General features: G+C 41.4%; 3 protein-coding genes across 4 annotated transcripts in view; all 3 read left to right on the forward strand.

Annotated features, from left to right (window-relative positions):
* LOC311305794 (uncharacterized protein) overlaps window positions 1–27,955 on the forward strand; it is a 1,216,100-nt gene that overhangs the window by 398,953 nt on the left and 789,192 nt on the right. The window lies entirely within an intron of this gene.
* Window positions 1,816–14,719, forward strand: LOC311298849 (uncharacterized protein; the record flags this gene model as incomplete). The annotated part of the gene is made up of 15 exons (XM_084422152.1): window positions 1,816–2,102; window positions 3,272–3,384; window positions 6,652–7,005; window positions 9,487–9,582; window positions 9,669–10,052; window positions 10,154–10,255; window positions 10,330–10,562; window positions 10,656–10,834; window positions 10,933–11,036; window positions 11,673–11,806; window positions 12,392–12,433; window positions 12,533–12,650; window positions 13,214–13,399; window positions 13,631–13,807; window positions 14,015–14,719. The coding sequence occupies 15 exons, from the start codon at window positions 1,816–1,818 to the stop codon at window positions 14,230–14,232; spliced, it is 2,727 nt and encodes a 908-aa protein (XP_084278278.1). The 3' UTR covers window positions 14,233–14,719.
* Window positions 25,017–27,955, forward strand: part of LOC311306012 (uncharacterized protein) — a 31,497-nt gene continuing 28,558 nt past the window's right edge. Inside the window, exon 1 of one of the 2 annotated variants that reach the window (XM_084434150.1) lies at window positions 25,017–25,227. The gene's annotated coding sequence lies outside the window, so the exon portion shown is untranslated. The remainder of the gene's footprint in view (window positions 25,228–27,955) is intronic. The other variant, XM_084434148.1, reaches the window with a different exon arrangement.

Raw genomic sequence — 27,955 nt, forward strand, 5'->3', positions numbered from 1 at the left:
TCGTTTCCTGTCCTCATATGACGGCCACGTTCATTGTTTCACATGCATAATCAGTGTGTGAGACTACGTTCGTGGGTGGTTCATGTTCTCTCAGGAGTGCATGACCACGTCGGCACGTTGTTCGTCTCCCCTTTTTAAAGGCTCGAGCCGTTCAGCGCGCCGTGTGCCGTCGAGCGCCGGTTGACAGCGGGGGTTGTCACGGCAACCCAGTGCGCGTCATTCGGCGCTCAAGATGCGTGGTCAAGATCAAGACTCGCGTGCCTCTATGAGGTGAGTCCCTTTGCTTGTTTTCCGATCTAGTTTCTCTTCTGGTGCTCCAGTGGAGGGCTACTTTGGCAAATAACATTGGTGATCTGAGGGTTACAGTGAGCATGAACCACTCACTCCTCTAGCGCATCACAAACATGCTGAGACTGTGTTTGTGGGTGGTTTGTGCTCTCTACATGAGAGCATGACCACGTCGGCACGTTGTTCGTCTTGCCTGAGGGCTTGAACGCTCAGCGTGCCGTGTGCCAGCGATGGCCACGTTCACTGTCTTGCATGCCTGGTTGACGGCCATGATCGCTGTTTCACATGCCTAATCAGTGTGTTGAGACTGCGTTCATGGGTGGTTCATGTTCTCTCATGAGTGCATGACCACGTCGGCACGTTGTTCGTCTCCCCTTTCTCGTGAAGGCTTGAGCCACTCAGCGTGCCGTGTGCCGTCGAGGCTTTGAATGGGATTTTGGTCCTTCTCATGAGGGACCAATCATTTCATTTGGGGCCCCAGGGGAGGACAGATGTCGATCGCTACATCGGAGAGAGGGCTGTTATACTCTGAAAATGATGCTGAGTTCCTACTGTAATGGTGTGTTCTCATGCTGAAGATTCAGACTTGACAGCCACTCTTCCTGGGTCTAAAGTGCCTGGATGCGTGTGAAATTTTTTGGCAGTATGGAAGCATTTTGGTGCCAATATGGCAAGCCAAACATGCCTAAATCTGCGGAAGTTTTTCCTCTCTCACTACCCCTGCACATTCAGTGCATATGGGTAGTTCTGATTCGGGGTGGAGCTGTGCTTAGTGACTGACCGTGTTTAGTCACAGCGCTGGCCCTCGGTCAGACGATGTCCACACTGGTGGTCCAGAAGCATCTCAAAACCGCCCGCTCGGAGTTCGTTTCCCCCCGCAAAGGGTAAGGGAAACGACCCTGAGAGGAGCGACCCGGAGTATGTGATGTCTGCTCTTCGGGAGTGCGTGTCATCACCACTCCTTCCCCCGGGGGAGGGCCGGGTGGAGAATTTCATTTCTGTTCCGCTGCTGGTCATCCAGTCAGCGGTACCCAAATTTGAGCAGTCCACTTTCTCTGAGTCACTCACGGGCCCCCAGTGCTCAGATGACAGTGAGGGCTTCGGCCTTGTCACTCTCGTCTCTCGCTGGGTGAGGAGGTGGGAACCAGGACTCGATGCCCCCGGGCCTCGCTCCTCGTTTCCCCTCACGGTCGAGTCTGGCAGACCAGTAAGACCAGTCTCCTCCGTCCGAGAGGGTCAGAATGGCAGTGTGCGCCGCCCACGATCAGCGCCACTCTCGTTCCCCTCTCTCCAGCTCGCGGATAGCAGTGACACAGCCTCGGCTGCATCGCTCCTGTCTGCAGCTGGGCCCGGAGGCGCAGAGACCAGGTCATGAGGAGTCAGGGCCTCGTTCCTCGTCTCTCCCCCTCCCCTCGCCACCGGGCAGCCCGCAGCAGAATGCCCAAGGGCCTTCTCTGCCGTCTGCCCACAGGTGGAAGCAGGTTGGTGTCAAGTTAAAACGCCCAGACCCCGCTCTCGGTCGCTATAATGCCACCAGAGCCGGGTCCCTGTCTTCCACCTCGCTGCCCCTCCGCGGGTACGCCGGTGGTTCGGGTGGGTTTGTTAGGACGGTATCTGGAAGCCTGGCTAGCGCTTCCGGGTCCGTCCCGATGGCTCATTCGCACCATTCGGTTCGGCTATGCATGCCGGCCTCCCAAGTTCAAGGGCGTCCACTGCACCCGTGTGCAGTCAGTGGGTGCCCCTGTCTTGCGGAAAGAGATCGGTGTCCTGCTGGCGAAGGACGCGATCGAGCCGGTCCCTCCTGCCGAGATGAGGTCCGGGTTTAACAGCCCATACTTCATTGTACCCAAGAAAGGCGGTGGGTTATGGCCAATCCTGGACCTGCAAGTTTTGAATCGGGCCCTGCACATACTCCCGTTCAAAATGCTCACGCAGAAGCGCATTTTCAAATGCATCCGTCCCCAGGATTGGTTTGCAGCGAGCGACCTGAAGGACGCGTACTTTCACGTCTCGATTCTTCCTTGACACAGACCGTTTCTATGGTTTGCGTTCGAGGGTCGTGCGTATCAGTACGAAGTCCAACCCTTCGGGCTGGCCCTGTCGCCTCGTGTCTTTACGTAAGTCGCGGAGGCGGCCATTGTTCCCATGAGAGAACAAGGCGTTCGCATTCTCAACTATCTCGACAACTGGCTCATTCTAGCTCACTCGCGAGATGTGTTGTGCGATCACAGGGACATGGTGCTCCGGCACCTCAGTCGGTTGGGGCTTCAGGTCAACTGGGACAAGAGCAAACTCTGCCCCATGCAGAGGATCTCTTATCTCAGTATGGAACTGGACTCGGTCGCCCAGACTGTGCGCCTCACAGAGGAGCGCGTCCAGTCAGTGCTCACCTGCCTCAAGTCCTTTCGAGGCAGGACAGCGGTTCCACTGAAACAATTTCAGAGGCTCCTGGGGCATATGGCAGCCGCAGCCGCAGTAACGCCGCTCGGCTTGTTACATATGAGACCGCTTCAGCGCTGGCTTCACGATCGAGTCCCGAGGTGGGCGTGGCAGAACGGTATGCTCTGGGTCAAAGTTACCCCGCGCTGCCGCCGAACCTTCTTCCCATGGTCGGACCCTGTGTTTTCTACGGGCTGGAGTGCCCCTAGTCCAGGTTTCCAGGCATGCTGTGGTGTTCACGGATGCCTCTGCCATAGGTTGGGGGGCCACGTACAACGGGCATGCAGTCTTGGGTCTGTGGACGGGGCCCCAGCTGCATTGGCACATCAACTGCCTAGAGTTGCAAGCAGTATGTCTAGCTTTGTGTCGCCTCAAGGGGTTTCTCAGACACAAGCAGTACTGGTCCGAACGGACAGCACTGCGAACGTTGCGTACATCAACCATCAAGGTGGTCTACGCTCCCGTCGTATGTCGCGACTCGCCTCCCACCTCCTCCTATGGAGTCAGAAGCATCTGAGGTCGCTTCATGCCATTCATCTTTCAGGGGAGCTCAACCGTGTGGCAGACGAGCTCTCACGGTTGCCTCCCCTGCCAGGGGAATGGCGACTCCATCCCCAGTCGGTCCAGCTGATTTGGAGTGTCTTCGGAGTCGCACAGGTAGACCTGTTTGCTTCTCCGGACACGACCCATTGCCAGTGGTTTTAGTTCCTGACCGAGGGGACCCTCGACACGGATGTCCTGGCCCACAGCTGGCCCCGGGACCTGCGCAAGTATGCGTTTCCCCCAGTGAGCCTTCTTGCACAGACTCTGGGAGGACGAGGAGCAGGTCCTGTTAGTGGCGCCGTATTGGCCCACCAGGACTTGGTTCACGGAACTCATGCTCCTCGCGACAGCCCCTCCTTGGCCGATTCCTCTGAGGAAGGACCTTCTTTCTCAGAGATGAGGCACTCTATGGCACCCGCGTCCAGACCTCTGGAAACTCCATGTCTGGTCCCTGGACGGGACGCGGAGGTTCTAGATGGCCTGCCACAGGCAGTGGTAGATACCATCACTTCCACTAGAGCCCCCTCTACGAGGCGCCTCTATGCGTTGAAGTGGAACCTGTCGTCGATTGGTGTTCCTCCCGTCAGGAGGACCCCCGAACTTGCCCGATCAGAGCCGTGCTTTCTTTCCTGCAAGATGGGTTGGAGCGAAGGCTGTCTCCCTCCACCCTCAAAGTGTATGTCGCTGCAATAGCAGCACATCACGATGCAGTAGAAGGTAAGTCCTTGGGGAAGCACGACCTGATCATCAGATTCCTTAAGGGTGCTAGGAGGTTAAATCCACCTCGTGTGTCGCACTCTGTACCCTCTTGGGACCTAGCTCTGGTTCTTAGAGCTCTTCGAAGTCCTCCCTTTGAGCCTTTGCTGACAGTAGAGCTTAATATCCTGTCCATTAAGACAGCGCTCCTGTTAGCATTGGCCTCTTTCAAGAGGGTCGGGGATCTGCAAGCATTTTCGGTCGACGAATCGTGGAGTTCGGGCCGGGCCTTTCTCATGTTGTATTGAGACCCCGGCTCGGATATGTGCCCAAGGTTCCTACCACTCCCTTCGTGAACCAGGTAGTGAACCTGCAAGCGCTGCCCTAGGAGGAGGCAGACCCAGCCATAGCTTTTCTCTGTCCCGTCCGCGCACTGCGGGTTTATATTGACAGAACGCAAAGCTTCAGAACCTCAGATCAGCTCTTTGTCTGTTACGGAGGCCAGCAGAAGGGGAAGGCTGTCTCCAAGCAGAGGTTAGCTCACTGGCTCACCTGTTTCCTCCCGAGTACTCGCTACGGCCAGTGGTGCGAGGGAATAGGTTGTGTCGGCTTGCTACGCCATTCCGTGCCTCAGCCGGATATGTGCGACTTTTGCTCCGTTGGCGCCCTACGTCGGTGAGCCTCGTGAGTTCCTCCATCACTCCTCCGGTGCCAGGCGTGGCGGACCGCCCGGCGCCAGGTCTGCTACCTCTAGTAGGAGTTGCTAGTAGACTGGGTGTTTTTCAGTGGTCTCTACGGTGACCCATGATGCCACGTGCAGTTCAGCCGTGACTTCCCCTTGACAGACTCGTTCTGTCGTCCCTGTTGAGTACGCTCCCACTTCCCTCGGATTGGGACTACCTCAGGGAATGCCATATGTTTCACTACCCCACTGGGCTAGTACATATGTGTATTCCAGGCCTTCCTCAAGCAGGCTGAGCTTCCGCAGCGTTCCCCCACCCCCCCTGGGGATTAGGGCACGCTTCCCAGTGTTATCCAAAATCCACTGTGCGGGTCTTGCGGAACAGCAGTGTGATTCCCTAGCTAGCTCCCGCAACTTATTCAAGAAACTGCTGCAGGGTAGCTTAGCTGGGCGCTGGAAGGGGCCAGCACCATGGCGTTTTACTAGGGATCCCAATTCGTCAGGGAACTCCCCCGACGACACGTTGGAGTTCCCAGGACGAAAGGGAACGTCTCGGTTACGTATGTAACCCTCGTTCCCTGAGTACAGGGAACGGAGACGTGTCGTCCCGTCGCCATGTTGCTGTACCTTCGCGGAGGATCGGACACTGTTCGGCTCCTCAGCGAAAAGCACTATGCATGCGTTGCTTCCGCCTTTTTATACCCGCGCTGGTAGGCGGGCTGCGGAATGCAAATCCTGCATGCCAATTTCATTGGCTCGTTTTAATTCACTCGTAGGCAATTGGTCTCCCTAGCGTGATCCCAATTCGTCAGGGAACTCCCCCGACGACACGTCTGTACTCAGGGAACGAGGGTTACATACGTAACCGAGACGATTTATAGAGTCTTCTGTGTCAGGTACTACAGACTGCATAGGTCATTTTATGAGGATGTCACTGAATGAACGACCGACTTAGATCGGGAGGTGAGGTAAACCAACAGACTGCATAGCCTGAAGACCCAGATAAGCAATTAATCGTTTCTGTTTCTCATAATTTGGCCTTGCAATTTTCAGCTGGTTCAAACAGTTGAATGCACTAGTAGTTAGTCAGTTTAGTAGCCATGAAATTAAAAGTGAAAATTATAACTGTTTTACAGAATGTTGCAGTGCTTATTATAAATGAGTTATCCGTGCACAATATTATATTTTTTTATATATATTAATATGCCCTTGTAATCTTTAATCAAAAACGCTAACTCACCCCCTGCAATGCCCAACTTCCTACAATCCAATGGGACATTTTCACATATACAATATACTTGCTTTCATGCCAACTTTAATCACCACTCAAAATTAAAACGCTGTCATCACTGAAGCACAAACACTGAAACAGGAGCACATAAACTAATAGGGATTCACTGGTTAGACGGATAGTATTCAGTACTTTAGATACATTTATCAATACATTTCTTAGAACATTTGTAGATTTCTTAACATGTCCTATACACTTACATGCTTGTTTTTGTTTCTCCCTGCACTGTTTCTCAAGTTGCGTGAGCTGCTAAAATCAAGATCAGTGGAAAAAGGTGATCATTGTACCATGTAAAGATGTTTGCAGACTACACTTGTAATAGTTGTAGTGTTTCTGTGAAAACCCTAAAAGGATATGTACAACATCAAGGGCTACACAGAAATGAGGCACATTACCTATATGCATGTTGCATGGCAGGTTGTAAGTTACGCTTCAGAAATTACAACGCATATAAATGTCATGTTTACCGTCATCATCGGCAGTCATCTTCTGGTCTCTGCAGGGACCCTTCAAATGTGAAGTTACAAACTGTCAGAAACAGTTGATTGATCTTTCAGATCTTTTGGGTCACCTTAAATTTCCCATTTCAAAAAGAGAGCAGGTGCATTGCCCCTTCAAAAACTGTGATCGCTCATTTTCACGTCCCACCTATCTAGAAAGCACAAATACTCTACAGCTTTGCATGTCTCTGGTGCATACTGTCTTCCTTCAGTTCCTAGTGAGTCTCAGTTCTCTGTTACTGAAAGCCACTCAGGTGAAGGGGCAGATGACGAGGGGCATGAGGAGGATATGCTGGACCCTGCACAAATGAAAAGTTTATACATGAGAAATCTGTCCATGTTTTTCATGAAGTTGCAGGCAAAGCACCTGATCCCTTCCTCAACAGTGCAGTTAATCGTAGAAGAGATAAATAAGCTTACTGGAGTGTGCCAGCAGTACACAAAGAATCAACTTAAAGTATCTCTTCAAGCAAAATCTAAACTCTCTGAGATAGAAATTGAAGATGCTTTGAAAACCCTATGGACATGGATATTCATGGATCATGCAGCTCTGCTCTTTCCACAAAGTACAAGAGAAAACAGTACTTTGAGGAAAACTTTCCATATGTGCATCCAAAATGCATTTTTTGGGGGATTGATGAAAACAGAAAGGAGAGACATGCCCAATATATTCCCATAAAAGACACATTAACAGCACTCCTGAAAGATCCTGCTGTATGGGAAGAATGTTGTACATCTAGGAATGAGAGTACACCTCTCATTTTAAATGATGTGTGTGATGGATTGGTATTCAGATCCAATCAGTTGTTTTCGGAACCAGCTTATAATCGTTAACGAAAACGAACGAAAAAACGATATTGTCGTTAACTGAAATAAAAATAAAAACGAGGCATTACTAAAAAAACGATAACTAACTAAACCTGTAATGTGTGTTTGGCAAAACGAACTAAAATAAAAATAAAATTATAGAGTAAATGTCTTTAGTTTCCGTCTTTGTCAAGGTCTTTCCTTTTTTAACGCTATTTAAAACACGCAGCGTATTCGTACAGCCGCATTTCCTTTCCCTGCTCTCCCTCCGTCTCTGTCACTCATGCGTCTCTCACATGTGCGCGCACACAGCAACCCGGTATCACGCTAAAGCGTGTAATACACACGCTGGTCCACTAGCGGATGCGTGTCAGTGTCACGCTTTGACTCCTCTAAGCGTGACAATGACACGCATGAATGAAGGGTGAGTACCAGCAGGGGGCAATAATTTCCTCAATGCCAACAACTCCCCACGGACCAAATAGAGAAGCGATATATTGCATTCTCCAAAATTCCCGCGTCGTCCAGGTCGGCCAAAGCCATATTTTTTTATTATGGTTCTGTAATTTAAGAAAATCTAACGTTGCTGTAGCCTAACGTTATATTTGTGTGTGTGGACTGTGGAGCTTTTTAATCTATGGTGCTGTTAGTGTTAACGTTACCGTGGTCAATAACGTTAATAGAAATTGATATTAATTGGCTAATTAATTAATCACAGAAAGTTGCAGTGACTGCATATTAGGTTATATTACGTTTATAAAAAAGTTGTTATGGTCGATGGGAAGTAACTGTAGATAAACCCGCTGCTTGTTGATGATGATATATGCGCGGATTTCGATCCTGAAATATCGATACTGATGTTGTAGGCCTATCTATTCTAAAGGATCTATCCACACATAAAAAATGACGATCCTAAGGTGTGTTTTTTTTAAACCAGTAATTTTATTTATTTAGCACGAATTTATTTTATTCAGAAAGTACGTTATGCATTAAATTGATTAAACGTGACAGTAAAGGCTTTTACATTGTTACACAAATATATATATTTCATGTAAATGCTGTCCTAATAATTATGATGCTGAAAACTCAGCTTTGATCACAGGAATAAATTACATTTTAACATATTGTTTTAAATTGCAATCCTCTTACTCTCTCTCTCTCTCTCTCTCTCTCTCTCTCTCTCTCTCTCTCTCTCACTCTCTCTCTCTCTCTCTCTCTCTCTCTCACTCTCTCTCTATCTCAATTTCTTTCTTGTAAAGCTTCACTGTCTTCAAGTAAGTATTGTTACTCTATTCTTTATCCTATACTCTGTCCTCAATTCTTTTTGTCTGACCGTGTTTTTATCTTCCTTTCCAATATGGTATCTTTGAAATGGCTGCTCAGCAAGACAGAGGGAGAGCAGATGATGCTATTTTCATTGCAGACATGCTTCTTGCTCAAACCAAAGTGAGTTTTTTTTTGTTTTTAGATAGTGATCTTCCAGTATTAATGTAATTAATACTAAATAGTGGGAATTAGAGTGCGAAATTTGAATGAACTGCTCAAGAGTTGGCTGTATTTCAGTGTTATCATACGATGCTAATGTAATGTCCGATGGGTGGAGAGAGATGCTGAAGGACGTCCACTGCTAAAAAGAAGCAGAAGTGGAGAGACACGAAAATGTGCTTCAGCTACAGGTAGTCCATGTCTTCCAGGATTATTTGTGATTACCCACCCAATCTTTCTTAACTAAGTATAACTGTGCCCATTGTATACAGAATTCAGCTTGCTATTTGTTAGGTAACATAAATATGTTTTTGTGTCACTTTTGAAACATATAGACCACCAAACTGTGGGGCTTCCAGTGCACAGCTTTATCCTTTATTTTTTTCCATGGTAAAACTTAAAAGGATTTCTGTTTCTGTTTTTTAATAATTTTCCTTTGAATACTGTATGTTAAACTGTACCATCAGAAACACAACATGGTGGTTGATGTGTTGCCTATGTTATTGACTTCACTGTAATGCTAAGCAATTCCAAAGAAATGAGTGGAAGTGGAAGTGAAGCAATCGGTGTCAGGTTCATGCTGCTAACAGTTCAAGATTATGTCCAGATAATGAGGGAAAAAACTTTTAGAGATTAATGAAATTGTCAGACATGTCAATTAGCCTATTATAGCCATAAGTCACTAATGAACACTGTATTATATGCTTGTAAGACATGAAAATTGTTATCTCATTCCTTTCTATCTATCTTTTCAGTTGTTTCCGTTGTTGGCAGTGAGAGCACTACTCATTTTGAGTCATCTGAGGAGGTTCCCACAGTTACCCAATCAAACTGCTCTCAACACTCATTTGGTAAGATGACACCTGACCTTACTGTAATTAAGCAAGTTAGCTATAAGCGTGAAAGGAATGATTATTTTCTTATTTCTGTCTTTAAGACAGTGAGATGCAGAAACTGCAGGACATTCTGACCTCAGCAGATGTTCAAGGCACCAGCAAGTATCCCTCTACATCCACATCATGGTGCTTGCGCCAATCTGTAGCCCAAGATGAGTGGCGGAAAGCAAGGACCCATCACATCAACTGCTTGCTGTCCTGCAAAGTGGCTCCAGAAAATAACTGCAGCCACTGCACATCTCCTGCCGTCATTCGCTGCAGAGACTGCATGCCCCAAGAGTGGCTGTGTATGGATTGTGACACACACATACACAAAAAACTCACCCTCCATAACAGGGAGTCCTGCATTGAGGGATTTTACAAGCCCATTGAGCTAACAGTGTGCTGTGTACAAAAAGATGGCAAATATTCACTGGTCAATCAAGGTAGTGTTCTGAACCTTTTTGGCAAAGTGATTAAAGTTTTATTATCTTAATTGGACATATTTTTTATGCTTTCTCACTAATTATTTAACTTCTCTTTTCAGTATGTTTATTGCCTACAGTGAGACCTGTCCAGTTATGTACTTGCGACCCTTCAAACGTCACCGAATCCGCTGGCAGAGCAATCATTTTGGTTTGCATAAATGGTATGAATTATGGTTTATATTTGTATTTATTCTTGTCCCTTTGTGTGTTACAATGTTCTACTTTTTGATTTTAGGTCGGTATGATTTGCACTTGCCAAACTTGCTGTGCAGATTATGTCTGGCACATTGGACACCTGACATGAGCGACCTAATCAGCAGTGGGTATTGGCCAGCATCTGTGAATGCTGACACGCTGTTCTCCATAGATGTCTTCAGCTCATTTGAAGAAATGAAAACTGTTGCACCAGGTTTATCTAGACAAGGTTTTTTGCGGATGTTGGAGAAGAGGACCTGTCTCTTTGGAAGGGTAAGATCAGTGTAGATCAAAGTTGCCTCAAGTAGAGATGAGAGAATATTAGTGTAGCTATTTCATTTTACTCTTTACTAATCGAATGTACAGGCTGAGAAAATACATGGAGACGTATTCCAAAGAAGCTTCATGGAATACACATTCTGCCAGTACCAGTGTGAGAAAATGGCCAGTGTAGAGCACTTCACCTGCCCGGCATGTACACCCAACATGCTTGCTCTTTGTGCAGATGGCAACAGAAAAGTGTACCGATTTCGGCAGTCAAAAGGGTTAGTTGTTTTACACTTGTAGTTGTTTTACTTAATGTAAAATTAACAGAACATATAATGTCTGACACTGAACATATATTTTTTCTTATTCTATCAAGGTCAGAGGAACCCTATTTTGATGGCACCTTCATTGCCAAGGACACTGATGTACACCATTTTGTCGATGAGATCAGGAGTAAAATCAAAAGTGTTAGTAAAATAAGTAGTTTTTTTGCACCTTTGATTTATATCCAAAATTTGCAATGTATGATTGTTTTATTAAAAAGATAATTTATCCCTAGTCTGTGTAAGCTTATATCATACACTTAGTTTGTTACTAGCACTTTGAGCATGGTGCACTCTTACAAACAATCTTGTGTTGAGGTTTAAATTAGATAATGGTAAGTGTGGTGGCATCCAAAGTGGCTAGTTTAGTCATTCATTATGTAATAGCAGATCTCTGCAAGAGATAGTGACTATGCATGCAGTTTGTCACCCTGCCTTTCAACTAGTTTGTGTAGCTAGAGTAGAGAAAGTAGAAGATGCAGTTTCTGAAGCTCCTCTTTAGTAGTAGTTTGAAAGTAAACCTTTATTGTCACCGATCATTACAAAGATGCCAGTTGGTGTGATGTAACCTGACTCATCCTGATGGATGAAGTAACTAGTTAGAAAAAATAGCAACTTTCAGTTTTAACCAGAATTATTGCGTCATGCAGACTGACGGCAAAAGGATGTGTGGAGACAGTCAGTGGTCTGCTGCACGCAAAACGGCCAGAAGAGCAAGCAAACTGGATGAAGAGGGCCTTGAGGTGGTTGTTTGCAGACATGGAGTGCTACTCAAGGCTCTTAACATGTACAGGGGGGAAATATTTGCTTATTATTTGCCAAGCAGCCACAAACGAACAGTTCTATTGCACAGATATTGCTTGCAAGTATTGGCCTTACCTTGAGAAGTTGGCCGTCTCCATGTTGGAACTCAGACCTTTACTGCAGGTGAGATCATTCCTTTCTGTCATGCATGCCAAGGCTCATTCAACCAAGTGTGAGGTACTGCATATTCTTTATCATTCCATTTAAAAATTTTTTTTTTTTTTTTATTACTTATATAATACACTGTATATGACTATAATTTAAGTGCCATGCTGATTTGTAAGATAATCTGGAGTGGCAAAAATCAGGAAGGTGCTGGCACAACTGCAGGGGAGGAGGTGGAAATGGTCAACAGCTACTTGTCTCGTTGCCCCCTTACAACTAAGTACATGACAAAATCTGGTAATTATTGCTCATTTATATTATTTTAGGAAACCTGTCTTTTATGTATTTTTATTCTAACTGTCTAATACTTTGTACTGAGATTACAAATATTGTATAATATAGCAAATATACAGCTGTAAATATTCTAATATACAGTAGGCTACATTAATAAAACTGCATTACATCTCTCTTAAATTAAAAATCAGTTGTCAATGCGTGAATGAACTGCAATACCATGAGCATTAATGGGACTTTCCTCCATCACATCATTTTGTTGTTTAAAGCCAGGAATGATATGCTGCTATTGGGTGGAACCGACGGAAGTGGGAAGGCCTTCATCTTGCACTATCCAGCAGATACATCAAGGTATTATGTTATGTCTGAGTTATGTATACAAAGCTTTTCTCAATTTTCCTCACTTTTTAAGATTGCAAAGTCAAAAATCTTTCTTTTTTTTTACACCAGACTTTGAAAAAGGCTGAGGCTGAGTCTCAGAAACTGGAGGATTTGAGCAGTGAACTGGGGTGTCCTGAGAACATCGTGCATCAGTGGGTACATGATGTCAGACAATGGGCTACTGACGGTACAGTATTTTATGGACATTCTTCTAAGTAGTTTACTAATACTGCAATTGTATAAGTGAGAATCTTTGCCATGCTTAAGGATTAAGTAAGGGGGCGTTGTCCTGTTTTTGTTTGATATAAACTTGTGGGCTTGTAAAACTCTTTTGACACTGTTAACAGTGATTTGGGGCTCTAAATAAACTTGAACTTCCAAGACATCATAATAATTTACTTGTATTATTGTTGTTGCTTTAAGATTCTGTGGGTACCAGATGTGATGACCAACATAACCTTCAGAAATCAATTGAACAAATGTTTCTTGGTGTTCATCAAAAAAAGCCAGCCTTTATAATCACACTGGTATGTTGAAAACTCATCTAATATTTGTGTCTTTTTTATTACTTGCAGATGTCTAATTGCAGTGGATTGTTTTGGTATTATAGTGTTTTTAGGTCCTTAATTTTAAAATGTCTTCCTTTTTTAATTTTACAGATATTAGGCCTATTATGCCTTTTAATAACTTTCTGATATCTGTATACACATGCTTGTGCATCATGTTTTCTGTGTTTTTTAAAGTTTATAGACAGCAACAAAATTCGACACTTGCGTCGAAGAAAATTGTGGGAAGAGAAGAGAAAACTCCTGCAAACAATCAAGCTCTACAATGAGCAGGTGCCAGATGAGGAGCGCATCGTTGAGGAGAAGGTGGAGAGCGGTTTCTCCGTGGGAGGAGACAGTCTAATATGGCCGTGGGAAGTGCACAGCAGTGGTAAGTAGCAATTTCTCTCTAAGGTGTGTGTGTGTGTGTGTGTGCTTAAACTAATGATATGTTGTATATGCTACTGTAAACATATGCCACATTTTATCTGATTACATTTCTATTACATTTTTGCACTCTGCACCAGTATATGGGATGTTCATACACTACTTGTGTTTTGCCTGCTGTTTAGACTGTACTGGTCACATTTTAATCGAAGGGATGCTATTTGTGTGACTTCAGAATCCAGCAACATCCTCACCAAGAAGAAGATTTTTGATGTGTACATGTCAAAAGTGCGTCTTCAAGAGGAAAAGATCATTGTGATGAGGGAGATGAGACAGCACTGCACCTATCTCAGAGAGCTGTCTGGAAACATTAGGACAGTGATATCAGAAATGTCTTCTGGCAGAAACAGTGGTAAGATGCTAACTTTGATTACATTCTTGCTGTAATGCTTTTGGGCATCCTATAAAACCCCACTCATTTTGAGATCCTCAAGTGTTACATTATGGATTCCTTGTGGCTGGATCTAAATGGTCTGTAGTTCTTTAGTAAAGTCAGTTAATGAATAGCTCAACAACAATGGAAGTATTGTCATGCCTCGCTTTTAATTTTTCCTTCTAGGCAGTTTAAGTGAAGAGGGTCATCACGGGCTCCTGTGTCTTCTTCAGAAAAGGCTTGCAGATGTAGAGGAGAAGTTCCAAGTCGTTTGCTCAAGTAACAGCCTGGCTTTAGGACCAAATGCTGCTTCTCTGCTGGAGGATGGGCCCGAGGAGATACCAGAGGACCATGAAGAAGTTGATTTTGAGAGGTCAGATGACAGTGATTTTGAGGCAGTGTAAATGAGTGCTTAACTGGTCGGATGCATTTAGACTGCGTGCGTGTCAATTATGACTGGACTGCAGGTGTGTTTCAAGGAAAACAAAAAAACTTTTTGAAGTGTAATGGATGTCTTATACAGTGCTTTTATTTTGGACTATTGTTACCTCAGTTCACAAACAGCAGGTCGGTTTTTAAGTTTCACCTCCGATGTTTCATGGACTATTTCTACAGTCAAGTGTGGTGCTAGAGTTTGCGAATGACAACAGCCTCTTGCAGTTGTGACTTTCCCAAGCTTTGCCCATCTCATCTTGTCAACATATTGACCTTTACTGTACAAAAATGTTACACTTACATTAATGTAATAGTTTGATTGTTTTATTCTCAGTGATTGTGAAAAAAAAAAATGTGTATGTGCTGTATTGTATAATTATGTATGCTGTTTTTTTTGTTTGTTTTTTGTTTATAATTTATAATGCTGATTCTTCAGGTATGTGATTAAATAGGGTAGGCAAATATAAGCCTTGGCTTCAGCCTACTCCTTTTTTTTTTGGTTATTTCATTGTCATTTCATTGTTATTTTATTATTTTATTGTTAAATTTACCACAAAAAAAAAAATCTAATCAAATTGTGGTCTTAGTCTTAAGTGTAGTATTTCCTGTTGTTATTGCTGCTGTTATCTTGCCAAGAAAAGGAACTAATTTACCATGGCATTACTTGAGGTAACTATAAACATATGTTGTACATGCATGCAAACTAGTTCATGCTGAGCTGTTGTTTTGATTTGTCTTCTTGAAAATAAGATGTTAAATGACTGATTTTTCATTTTCATCTTAACATTGTATGCCAGTTGTTCACAGGGTATATTACACAGGGTGTATAATCGCACTAAATAAAAATTTTACATGCTAATTGTCAAGTAGGTATATAGTTATGTGTTGTATTAATTAGTAAATACTAAATTATAGCCATAAATAAGATAAGTTTTTCATTATCCTGCTGAATAACTTTGCTCTGGCTACAAGAATTAACACTAGACAACTGGTGTTGTAAATATCAGCTTACAATTATAGGCTATTTTCTTAAATATATGTATGTATAAAATGGTAGACATGAATTAATGTATGAATGTCCTTGTGGTCTTTGTATCACATATCACTTTGTTATTTAGGCCTACATAAAAAATGAAAAAAGTGCTAATGTAAATAATGTTATTTTTATCATTATTTTCTGTATAAAAACATAAGTTGAAAATATTTAGCATAAAGAAACCGAATAGAATAGGTTCATTGGAGACTCTAAAATTGCCCTAGGTGTGAATGGGAGTGTGAGTGGTTGTGTGATGGACTGGCGACCAGTCCAGAGTGTACCCTGCCTCTCCAAAATGTCAGCGAAAACGCCCCTAGCATCTAGTGCCTGGATTTCAACATGAAAACACAAATTTTAATAAAGGATGACATATTTTTACATTATTTGTTGGCAATATCAGTTATTCATATTTCTCTGCCTAACACATTTTTATTTATTTTTTACTTCCGTTTCTGTGGTCAGGCTACGCGCCTGCGCCATTACGGTTACCTTAGCAACTAGTATGAATCTCCCAAACAAGCAATTTTGGCTAATAATAATAACCATAAGACGATGTTTTTGGGCTGAATTAATACAACACATATTGTGCTTTTGCAGTAGCATGTCTGTTAGGAAGTTACTTTATACTATAGTTCTTTTTGAAACCCTACTTACTCACAACCCTAGTTTGCCAACCAGAAGAACTACATATTTAACGGGCTGTCTATCACGTTGTAATCTGCTGCAGCAGGGAATTGTAGTTTTGTTTTTGTAAATTACTAAAACATGTAAATGGATGTCTGGACTATAAAACTGAGAGTGCACTCATGGGTATGGGTGGATGTGAAACACAGTATAGTTTGGTCAAAATTTTAAATTATAAATAATAACTAGGTGAGATTCAGTTTTTACAATTTTTGGTGATGTCCCCTATTGGTGATCGCACCAAACGGTAGCCCTCATGATGGAAGAGTTCAAGAGCTTTATATAACAGTTGGTTTCATCATTGTAGCCCATTCAGTTGCTGAATTATAAGACTCACAACATGCATCAATGTCAAAGTTCAGAGGTCAATATTTCAAAGCAGGAGCCAGGTACAGCCTTCATATTGCAATGCTGTTACTCGGCTGATCACCTTTCCAGTGATGTGTTGGGTTTAATCATAATAATGAAATACGACAAAATAAAAGAATTCACTCTGCCCACTCAGCACTTGTGTCATGCATGCATTTCAAAGACACATGAAGTGGTCTAATGTATAAATGTTAATTAAAATGTATTTGTTGGACACAGTAGCCAAATTCATTAATGAAATGTTTATTTTGACTTATTTGAATCACAGATGTCACTGTGGGCCTCTTGGAACGTTTCTTTTTCGCAAACCCTAACCTAATAAAAGAGTGTTTCAGAGTGACCTGATTTAATATGAATTAAAATACAGAGGTGAGTTACATTAAAAATCATTACAGATATCCAGTGTCCATCCTCCCATCCCATACTTTTATAGTTCATAATTAAGTGTTTTTATTCTGTGGTCATATGGCTGAGTGGCTACATAGACATTTGTCATCTAATTTACCTTACATATGTAATTTTATTACACTTCCCATTGCAAGAGCAATACAGTAATTAGATTTACTAATTACTTTTGAGTTACTTTGAAATCTCACACCAGCCTATACCACAAGCAGAGCAAGATACCAAATCATGAGGTCTGATTCAAGGTGTTTCACAAAAAAAACATATTAAAACCTGGTCCTTGATCAAAAGACACCTCAGCTCTCATGATATCTTTCAAAAGTCCAGTGCTCATGTAACTGAAGTAAAGATAATTTGATTACAATAGTAACTGTAATGTGATTTCTAAGATTATAAATGTAATCCTGTACATTACCTTGTTAAAGAAAGACATCTGTTTGCATCTTAGTAAAAGTAATCTACACACTGTTGGTAATAACAGTGCCATCTGAAGAGGAAGGGGAATCCAGGGACAGCTCCATCCAGGACAAAGTAAAGTCACAAACTGTATGTCATAATGACACGACACATACAATGCTTTATGAGGTCACTGACACACTTTTAAAACCATTTTTATTGAACAAAACTTCACAATGTGATTGGTAGGACTTGCAACAGTTCACATTATTTTTAATTATGGTACGATTACTCAACACATTATGTAATGTAGTTTTACATATATTTAAAACATTTATTTGTTATTTCCCAAATTTGTCAATCTTTATGTAAAAAAGCTTTGTATAGTTGTATAACAGGTTGCCATTTAGAATCATGGTGCTGTATGCAAAGGCATTTCCATTGTTTGACAGATGAAATGTGTAGGCAAAATATGTGATCAATTAATTAGTGTGTATGATTGATATGTTTCAATAGCCTAACACTGACAGGACATCATGTGTTATTCATAGGAGAGACAGTATGGTTTCTGCAGTATATAGAGAAAAGTTAAGGATCAAAAGCTACGAATGTTTTTTTATTTTATTTTTATAAAACTATTCTCTGAATAAATTCCCATTTATATTTTATGTTGTCTTGGATGCTCATATATAATGAAGTGTACAATTCAATAAATAGTGTGTCTGAAAATAAAGAACAAATTCATTCCTCAATGTTTTATTGATGAAAGCACAGTAAACAATGACAAATCATAACTAAACTCGCACAAAACTGACAATAATTGGAGTGTAAAACATGAAAGTATTAATACCCAATATAAAGTGCAAAATGAAATACACCTGAAAGAGGCAATGAAAGGGTCCAGTCGCAAGAAGCGTTTATGTTCACAACAGTAAGAAAGAAAGAAAGAAAGAAAGAAAGAAAGAAAGAAAGAAAGAAAGAAAGCACCTTCTTGGGCACCTGATGGGAGCACTAACAAGTGTCCATATCCGCCACCCACTCCAATGGCCACTTCTTTCCACTGTAACACAATAAGGAAATATGCAATTAGATGTTTTGGTTCTGCACATGAACTGTAGACACAAAGACACACATTAAAGCTCCTGTAGCTGTTTTCCAATAGCTGTGTTTTAGTGGGGTTTCATTACATCACAGTAGGCTAATGTTAGTCAACTACAATGCAAGGAAAGCCTTAATTATTATTTTAAGACAAGAAAATCCTATAATCTGTTATGTTTCTGACATGAATCACTGTTTGGTGTGCACAATACTCCAAAGTGTTTTACATTTTTGGTAGGTTTATCTTCACTTGTTTTTTTCTTAGTAACTCAAAAATGAGGAATGTGAAGTCCACATTTTACTGTGAGACAACATATGTGACAAATGAAGATCACAAGCTGACATTAAATATATTGATCCAGTTATTAAGCAAGGCAGTAATGTTGTAACATACAATTTCTGTATCTCTGTATTGTAGATTTATGAGAATGAGGTCCTAAAATGAAAAATGTCATGATTACATTACTTTTGAGAAACTTAATTAAAAATGAACTCCAATGTAACTACAGATAAGCCATCCGCAAGGTAACAGTGGAATTCAAAGTTTTGAGTCTTAAATTGCGTTAGCCTTAAGGCAACGGGTCATGTCTCCTTTGCTTCTCTCTTGAACCTCCAAATATATATATATATATAGACTTCACATAATGCAGGCCGTGTAGTTTGGGCATAACATCTTAATCAAGAAAAAAAAAAGTGTCTTAGTAAGGTGTTGGGCCACCAAGAGCCCAAAAAATGTACATTCACAAAGCTTAACACTACAATAAACAAGCCATTATACAATTATTACAGTGATAAGTGGTTATTAAGCTAGCATGGGTTGTACTTAGTTACAGTTTTCATATTGTAGTTATTATGGAACAGAAGTTGTATTGAACACTGGTAATTTACTGTAATCAACACAAACTTTAGGGTTGGGCAGTTGTGATAAATATATTGGCAAACAAACACAAGTTAAATCCATGAATTCAAATGAATCTCTATTGTGCTGCCTGGGAGTTGTTAATCGCTTTCTCATAGCAGACTAACATGTTTTTGACTGTGAAAACCAAAACCCCAAAAAATTTATGTTACTTTCTGACTATGTATGCTATTATGTTGCCAGATTGCCAGAAGACTGTAGCTATAGGTTATGCAGCTTATACTAATCAATTTTGTGGCATTCAGACCACACTCCTATTCAGAAAGCTGGACAAGCAGTACATCAACACACCTTTCCTTTTATTTGGCCGCACAGTAGTGGGAGCAGGACAGCCTCCTTCCACACCTTCATCTGTCAAATAAAGTAATAACAACAATTTCGATTAGTTGTTCAGCCCTACTGTTAAATAAACAAATGCACATATGCATTTGGACATCGGCCAAACCTAATAGGCCACAGCCACTTACAAATGCAAATACAGCCTTCATGAAGACTCACAACAATTAATATCAATCCCAATGTATGGATTTACACACAGTACATCAACACACCTTTCCTTTTATTTGGCCGCACAGTAGTGGGAGCAGGACAGCCTCCTTCCACACCTTCATCTGTTAAATACAGGGAAACATTTAAAATATTTAAGCACAATTTACAATGAAGACTGGGCTTTATTTGTCAAAATGTCTTTCCATGAACAACTAAAACTTTATTTCAGGAATTGAAGGCAGCACACGGTGAGCACTTGATACATAAATGATGCATTATAGGTGAATTATTCCTTTAAGGATAACCAGGTTCTGCCATTAGCAGGCTAAAGCCGCTGAAGGACTTGTACAATCAGTTTGGAATAATGTCATCACAGTGAAGAAATCACAGCTGAAAATAGCCTATCATTCCACAACTTTATAACCTTGAATAGACAGTTGATCTTGCAAATCAATTTCCATCAAAGTGTCTATGGGAATTAGGGTTGCACGAAATTGACAAAATGTGATATTGGAATATTGATCAGGAATATTGTGATAACGATATTAATTTAGATATTCTTAAACATATGTAAAAACACAAAAGGTGATTGGCCCCATTTCTGATATTTTTCGCCTCCGATCTCCATTTTTTCGTTGTCTCCCAGAGCCACGCTCATCATGTGGTGTTCTATAGGGCATGTTGCCCTGTCACGTGCATGTGACAGGGCAACTGGCCAATGAAACAATTACTCTAAATCCATTACAACTAAGCCACACAGTCAACGGACGCATCTCTCCACAAAATAAACGAAATATTGCATACTTTCTGCAACATTTTCATATGATATTGCACAACGTGATATTGCAATAATGATAGTGAGTCAATATATTGTGCACCACGAAGAGGAAGACACCGAAACACCCAAACAATGTCCTAAAATATGGGCAAACACAGGCATTATTGAAGTAATGAAACAGCAGCAGTTCATGGAATTTGATGAGAGGTTCTAATCATATAATCTTTTTAAAATGTATATACAGTGGTGGCCAAAATCAGTAGAACGGTTAGATTTTTTAATGTTTTAAAAGAAGACTTCCGGTCTCCAAGGCTCCAAGGCTTTATTTGATCCAAAATACAGCAAAAAACAGTAATATTGTGAAATATTTTTACAATAAAAAAAAACTGTTTTCTATTTGATTATATTTTTAAACGTAATTCATTTCTGTGATCAAAGCTGCATTTTCAGCATCATTACTCTAGTCTTCTGTGTCACATGATACTTCAGAAATCATTCTAATATGATGATTTGATGCTCAAGAAACATTTATATATAAATATGCATTTGGCAGAAGCTTTTATCCTAAGCAACTTACAGTGCATTTAAAGGGACAATCCCCCTGGAGCCCCTGGAGTAAAGTACCCTCACTGCCTTGCTCACGGACACACTGTGTCATTTATTATTATTATTAATGTTGAAAACAGTTGTGTAATTTTTTTTTAGGATTATAATAATAATAAATGTTTCTGGACTCTGAATTTGTTTACAGTTTCACATTACATAAAGTAAGAGTATGGTTTTGTGGGGCTTACAACTTATTTATAATACTCTTCATATAGCTCCTTTTTTACCTTTTTCAAGAGAAACTGGGGAGGCTGCTGAAGGTCCTTCTGGGGAGTGGGGTCTTTTCCCCAGGTTCTGGGATAGCTGCTGTGGTTGTATTGAGGGTGCTAAAAGGGACACTGACTGTCCAATTGGGGACTTCGGTGGTCCAATAAGTGCTGCTGGGGGTCCCGTTGGAGCTGTTGGGGGATTAAGCAGGGCAGCAGAGGGAAAGATTTTTAGTGAATAATGACTTAAATTTCAGTTTTGTTTGTCTACTATATGATAGATCGGCACAATTACTTGTTGAAAGATTGTGATCTCGATTCAAACACCCACATGATCTTATTTCTAAATGACAGTGATTCTGAGCAGTTGCCATGTATCGGTATGAACATATATGCTCTATATAAATGATGTATGAACATATATGCTCTGATAATATAGTGTATAGGTTATATGCTGTTATAAAATAAATACATTTTCTGTATTCAGATATAACTTTTTTATTTTATTTTTTTTAAGTAGGCCTACAAATAAAATGACAAAATGTAGATGTTAAAAGACATTTATATTAAATGTAATATTACAAAACAACACATTCATGAATTGAACCAATTTGGAATTATTAAACAACTCACAAAAATATTGACATTCATAAAAAAATAAAAAAATATTACAAGACCTTGTACTCAACAGAACAGATATTGCTTTACCCTCTGAGAGGAGGTCAGATAAATAAAATATGTTTGAAAGCAGTGAGGCTTGTCTTAAGTGAGACCACACTATGGATACGAGGCCTCCACACACGATAACGTCCTCTAGAAACTGTGTATACTGATTCTGAAACTCTTTAACTGCATTCTCCTCACGACTGTTAAAATAACAACAAACATCTTCACAGAAAGTGCTCTCCTTGCTCATACTGTTCCAGACAATGACTGACACCATGTATTGCTAGCACTTCTCTTACTGCTTTCTCTCGAGACAAAGTGCTTGTTGTATTCCTCATTTGTAAGTCGCTCTGGATAAAAGCGTCTGCTAAATTAATAAATGTAAACGTAAATGCGCTCAGCTAAACAGCAGTTCGCCAGGTAGAGGAGAATTGGAGAAAGACTTTATTTGCAAACTAAATAAATTAACTGTCAATTCAAGTTATAAATACTATCACGTGATTTAATTTATGGTAAGAATAACAATAATTTAACAAACGCTGATGCGGTTTCTCCACACTGGGACACCCTTCTGGCTCAGCCACTGGTGCAGATTCTCCCACAATGACATGAAACTCTTTACAATAACTCCTAACTTAAACAGAAATAAGAGTGTGTTGTAGACATCTACGTTTGCATGTGTTCTGCATACATCCATACACTGGTGTGTGTTAGACTAGTGATTATGACACAGTGCTCATCATTTCCAGGATCTGAGTTCACCTTGTCAGAGTAGCCATAATGATTGAGCACCTGTGGTCACCAACATCTGGACCCAGAGGTCAATGTGCAGCTAGAGTTAGGGTCAGGTTAGGGTCAGGGTTAGGGTCAGGTCAGGGTCGGGTCAGGGTTAGGGTCAGGGTTAGGGTCAGGGTTAGGGAGAGGTACTGGTCCACCACATCCAGATGCTGATAGCACATCTGCTTCATACCATGAACATGCATAAACATGAACAAACATAGATAGACAAACTCATCAACACTCTTGACTTGTGTCACTGTCCCTTGAATGTGGTTTAAGCTTTCCCTCACAATCAGATTTAATGTGTGGGCAAAGCATGGCAAGTGCTTCCATTCAGCTTTCCGGAAAGCTGCTTTCATGTTGCTGGCATTGTCAGTCACACAAGCAACCACTTTGTTTGAGATTCCCACTCTTCACACATCTTTTTAAGTTCGGCTGCCAGGTTGTCAGCAGTATGTCGGTCAGTGAATGAAAAGCAGTCAAGAAGAGGTGATGAAAGAGTAAAATGTTCATCGATAAAATGACAAGTGACTGCCATAAAACTTGTAGTTGTCCGAGACGTCCAGGCATCAGTCGTCAGACACACAGCCGAGGCATTGCTGACTTTCACCTTCACCTCTTCTTTAATTCTGCTGTAGAGCTGTGGCATCAGAGTGTTTGATATAGTCTTTCGGTTCGGTAAAATGTATGATGGATCAATTGCCTTCTAGAATCTTCTAAATCCAGTGTCACTGACGAATGAAAAAGGTTGAAAATCCAGTGCAATCATTTTAGATAACTCCTCATCCACTTTGCTTTGTTTGACAGGGCCAATTGGTGTTCTCACAAAGCTTGTCATGGCCTAGTGGTTAGGGAGTTGGACTGGTAACCCAAAGGTTGCTGGTTCAATTCCAGAGCCGGTGGGAAATGACTGAGGTGCCCTTGAGCAAGGCACCTAACCCCTAATCGCTCCCCGGGCGCCACACAAAGGCTGCCCGCTGCTCTGGGTGTGTGTATCCACGTTTGCAGTGTGTGTGTTAACTACTCACTACTCTGCTCCTAATGTGTGTGCATTAACTTGGATGGGTTAAATGCAGAGGTCAAATTCCAAGTATGGGTTACCATACTTGGCCGTCACGTGTCACTTTCACTTTCACTTGTCATCTAACTCTGTCTCGTCCTTTGGACACTGGAGCCAGATGAGGACGCAGTAGAGGCCGTTCTGACATTGTCCATTTACTGTGTTTTTTGCCAAGTGCAACACAGTCAGTGACACCCTGGGATAGACTATGTGGTGCCTGCCTTTTGGGAAGTGAATTTCCCCTTGCCCTTCCATAGCTGTGCTCTCTTCTTGAGCTTTTTGCTGGCCACCCAGTAATGAGGGAACGCCTGTCTCCCAGTGGTGTTTTCAGACGAGCCACTGCTGTCGGCTGCACTCCAATGCTCGTTTGCATGCCTCTTCTCGCCATCCTCCCAGCACCTGATCCGGCAGATAGCTGTGCTCTCTTCTTGAGCTTTTTGCCTGTGGGATTGTCCGGATGAGCCGTCTCCAGCTGAGCAGTCGTCACTATCGCCAGCCTCGTCCACTCCTCGGCTGGGCTCTCTGGGCTCTCCACTGCAGCTGCACAAAGGGGATCTACATAAAAATGTAAAGAGAAATTTAAAATAATTATATGTTTTAATGAAACTATGGCTGATTGTCTAAATGGATTAATCTAACAGCCTATCACACAGTATAAATCAACATGACAACAGTCTCCTACACAAACTCAAACAGGTATGAGGCTCTCTGTGTTTTCAGCATCTGCGTGCACACACACACACACACACACACACACACACACACACAGTCTCACTGTATGAGGACACTCCACATGATCTTCATCTCCAGAGCTGCTCTTCAGAGTCACTTCACAAGCTTTCCCTCGTTTCATCTGAGAAAAACTACTGTCAAACACACACTGAAACTGTCTGATTACATTTAAAAAGTTTTTATTCATTTCAAAACACATCATATTTGATGCTACATTTGTATTCAATCATAAAACATAGAATCCAGAAAAATATAATAAAACACATTTTAGGAAGAAAAATAAAAAATAAATGTGGGCCCTAAATTAAAAGGTAGCTTACTCTGTGGAGTTTAATTGTGAACAAACAAATTATGATGATATTGTTGGCCATATCCAGCTCTATTTTTGAATTATGAATCATTTGTGTCTATTTAAGAGGTTGTAAACAGGATTTAGAGGTATATGTGGTATAATATCCCGCTCCAGTGCAGTAGGTGTCGGAGTGCAACTGTTCAGCTGTTCCAAACCCTCCTGTGAAACACACGAAGAAGAGCACGAAGAAAACGAAAGTAAAAGCATCTGGGCCTCGTTTATCACCGCTGCGTCGCACAGAACAGGCCCTGAGAGAGGCGGACGACACTTCCGACGCATAAGTTGTGATTTATAAAAACAAACTTGACGGAAAATGTGCGCATCTGCACGCAAACTGTGACCTATGTGTACGAACGTTTTGGAGACGGAGCAGTTTGGCGAACCGATGGTGAGCTGGAGTTAAATGTCGTTTTGTTTGCTTTTAGACAGAGCATTTTAAGAAAATTATACATAAACAGAGAGATAATACAACTATAATTTCACTCACCAAGCCTGTCACATGAAGCAAACATCCATCCATTCCTACATGTCCGCGCCAGCGAGCGCGCTGGGCCGTTTAGTGAAACTGACGCATTAGCCTATATCTAACGCAGATGAAGGACAACCGTACATCTTCATTATGAGTCATAATCATAAATACAGTGCATGTTCACAATAACAGTTTAAATAAATAAAAGAATGATTTAAAATTTGTTTCACTTCTGATATAAACATTTAGATTAAATATAATCGATAACGGACGAACGGTTTTATAAGTCTGAATATTTTTTTTGGCGTACACCATTTTTGGCTTTCAGGCGCACGTACACTTTTAGTAAGGATCTTACGCACAGTTTTATAAATGAGAGCCCTGATACCCAAACCTGTTACTCACTGGATTTGATCTGATCTATGACCCAGAAAACATTTCTCCAGATTTAGCACAATGCCTCCAAATCTAATAACACTCGCGGCCATTTATGTGTTTAATCCACAATCCATCGAGACCAGCAAGAGATTCTGAGAACGACGCGCGCGGACTGACAACAAGCGTTACTGCAAACAAGCCAGCACTGGCCCTTTACGGGCCCACTTAGGGCTAGCCAGAGCCATAGAGAGAAAGAGTTGCGACACTCTTTGATGTCGCCGCTATGGCTGTCACGTCGTTCATGTAAGCCCCAATAGTTCCAAAACATACGCTGGCTGTCATGTTCTTCTATGGGACAGACAGCAGCGATTGCATTATTGAACGGTAAATATAAAATAAAACACACCCCAAGTACTTTTTCAGCTGTTATTGCATTTTGTTAATGTCAGTTTTGCATTTGGAGACAAGTTTTAGGCTATATTTTTGGAGGGAAAAGCTAGTGTTCATGTTCGCATGGGTAGTAGCACTGGCTTTAGCGGCTCTAACTTAACTTTTCCATATCATTCATCTGATGATGGACGTCTCATGATATTTATTTTAGCACAACTGGGCTGTATTAGGCTATTGATTCCCGTGATTTTGCTTATAAATTTTGATCCAGCCATTAGCCTACCTTCGTGATCACGCAAAGAGGTCTGCCGTTGCGGTCCGTTCAGAGTTCGCTTAAGCTATAGCTCACTTCTTCTGATGAAAGTGCGGGCCACCCCAGGACCACAACGTGAAACATTATCATGTTAAGACTAAGAATATTATTTTAATATTAAGCCATACACATTATCAAAACTATAACAGATTAAAAACGAATTTAAGCATTGCTGATACAAATGAAGGTTTTCAAATAAACTATTTTTATTAAACAATGACAGACAACAAAAATGTGTGCTTGTGTGAACAAGAAAAGCAAAAATCAGGGGCAGGTGATCCATGAAACAGACAGGACTGGTGATGGCCATAACAATCCTAGAGGTCCAGCATTGGTCTCACAAGCCACCTCACTCAAGACAATAAAACATAATGAAAAGTTAGTATATCCCAAAAAATTAAATTAAATAAAAGTTGCTATAAAGGTGGCAGCGATTCATTACCGAACTCTTAACTGACGAAGTCGCGCTAGCTAACTAGCTATGTTAGCAGGCAGTGCTTGAAAATTGGTTGAAACAACTAACATAAAATATAAATAATTACGCTGTGCATGTACAAATGAAGACCAGTATAAGCATCGCAAAGGGCCTCTGATACAAAATAGACAGTTGACAATTCAAAAGAGGTCGATATTTCAACAACTTAACTCTGGAACAACTCGACGCGCAGCAATGTAAGTGAATGGGGTCCAACGCCAAAATGACAGTGTTTGGAACTATTCCGCTCTTCATATCCCGGAAGTAGGCGGTTAAAAGCGCCGCCATTATTTACAACGGAGGTCTATGGGAGTGTCGCAACTCTTTCTCTCTATGGCTCTGGGGCTAGCCTAAGGGCCCCCAGCGGGCTGCCAGCGCAGGGCCCATGAGAATTTGCTCATTGGCAAAACGTTGGCCCCTTAGCGCTGGCCCTGCACGGGCAGCCCTCACTTAGCCCCCAGGAAGCCCTCACTAAGCCCACACAGGGCCCGCACTATTAATCTACAACAATAAATCTGTTTCACTATAAATACTTTTCAGCTACTATAACTTATTCTATACATCTGAAATGGATGCAGTCACCACATAACTAATGTCTGTATTGTCAAAAAATGTACAGTAGTCAAAGGGATTTATTAATTACAAAATATAAAACATTCAATTCAGGTTAATAAAGCTAATTTAACACTCTGAAAGGGACTAAAAATTCTCTATACAAATATAAAATAATTAAAATAAACATAAAAAAATACTGGTAACACTTTATAATAACATTCGATGAACTAATCATTTACAAAACATTCATAAATGATTAGCAAGTGATATACTTAACATTTTATGTATGTTTTGTAAATTCCATTGCAAGTCATTTACAAGTGATTAGTAAATGATTAACTAATTATTTACGAAACATGACTATGCGTTCATAAATTATTAAAAAGTGATATGTTAATTATTGTATGTATGTTTTGTAGATTCAGTTATAAGTCATTTACATTTGATTAGTTAATGATTGACAAAACATGAATATGCGTTTCATAAATGTTTAATAAATTATGTTATTTTTTTTGTATGTATGTAGCAATTAGAGG

The sequence above is a fragment of the Rutilus rutilus genome, assembly GCF_951802725.1.
Source record: "Rutilus rutilus genome assembly, chromosome: 1".
NCBI lineage: Eukaryota > Metazoa > Chordata > Actinopteri > Cypriniformes > Leuciscidae > Rutilus > Rutilus rutilus.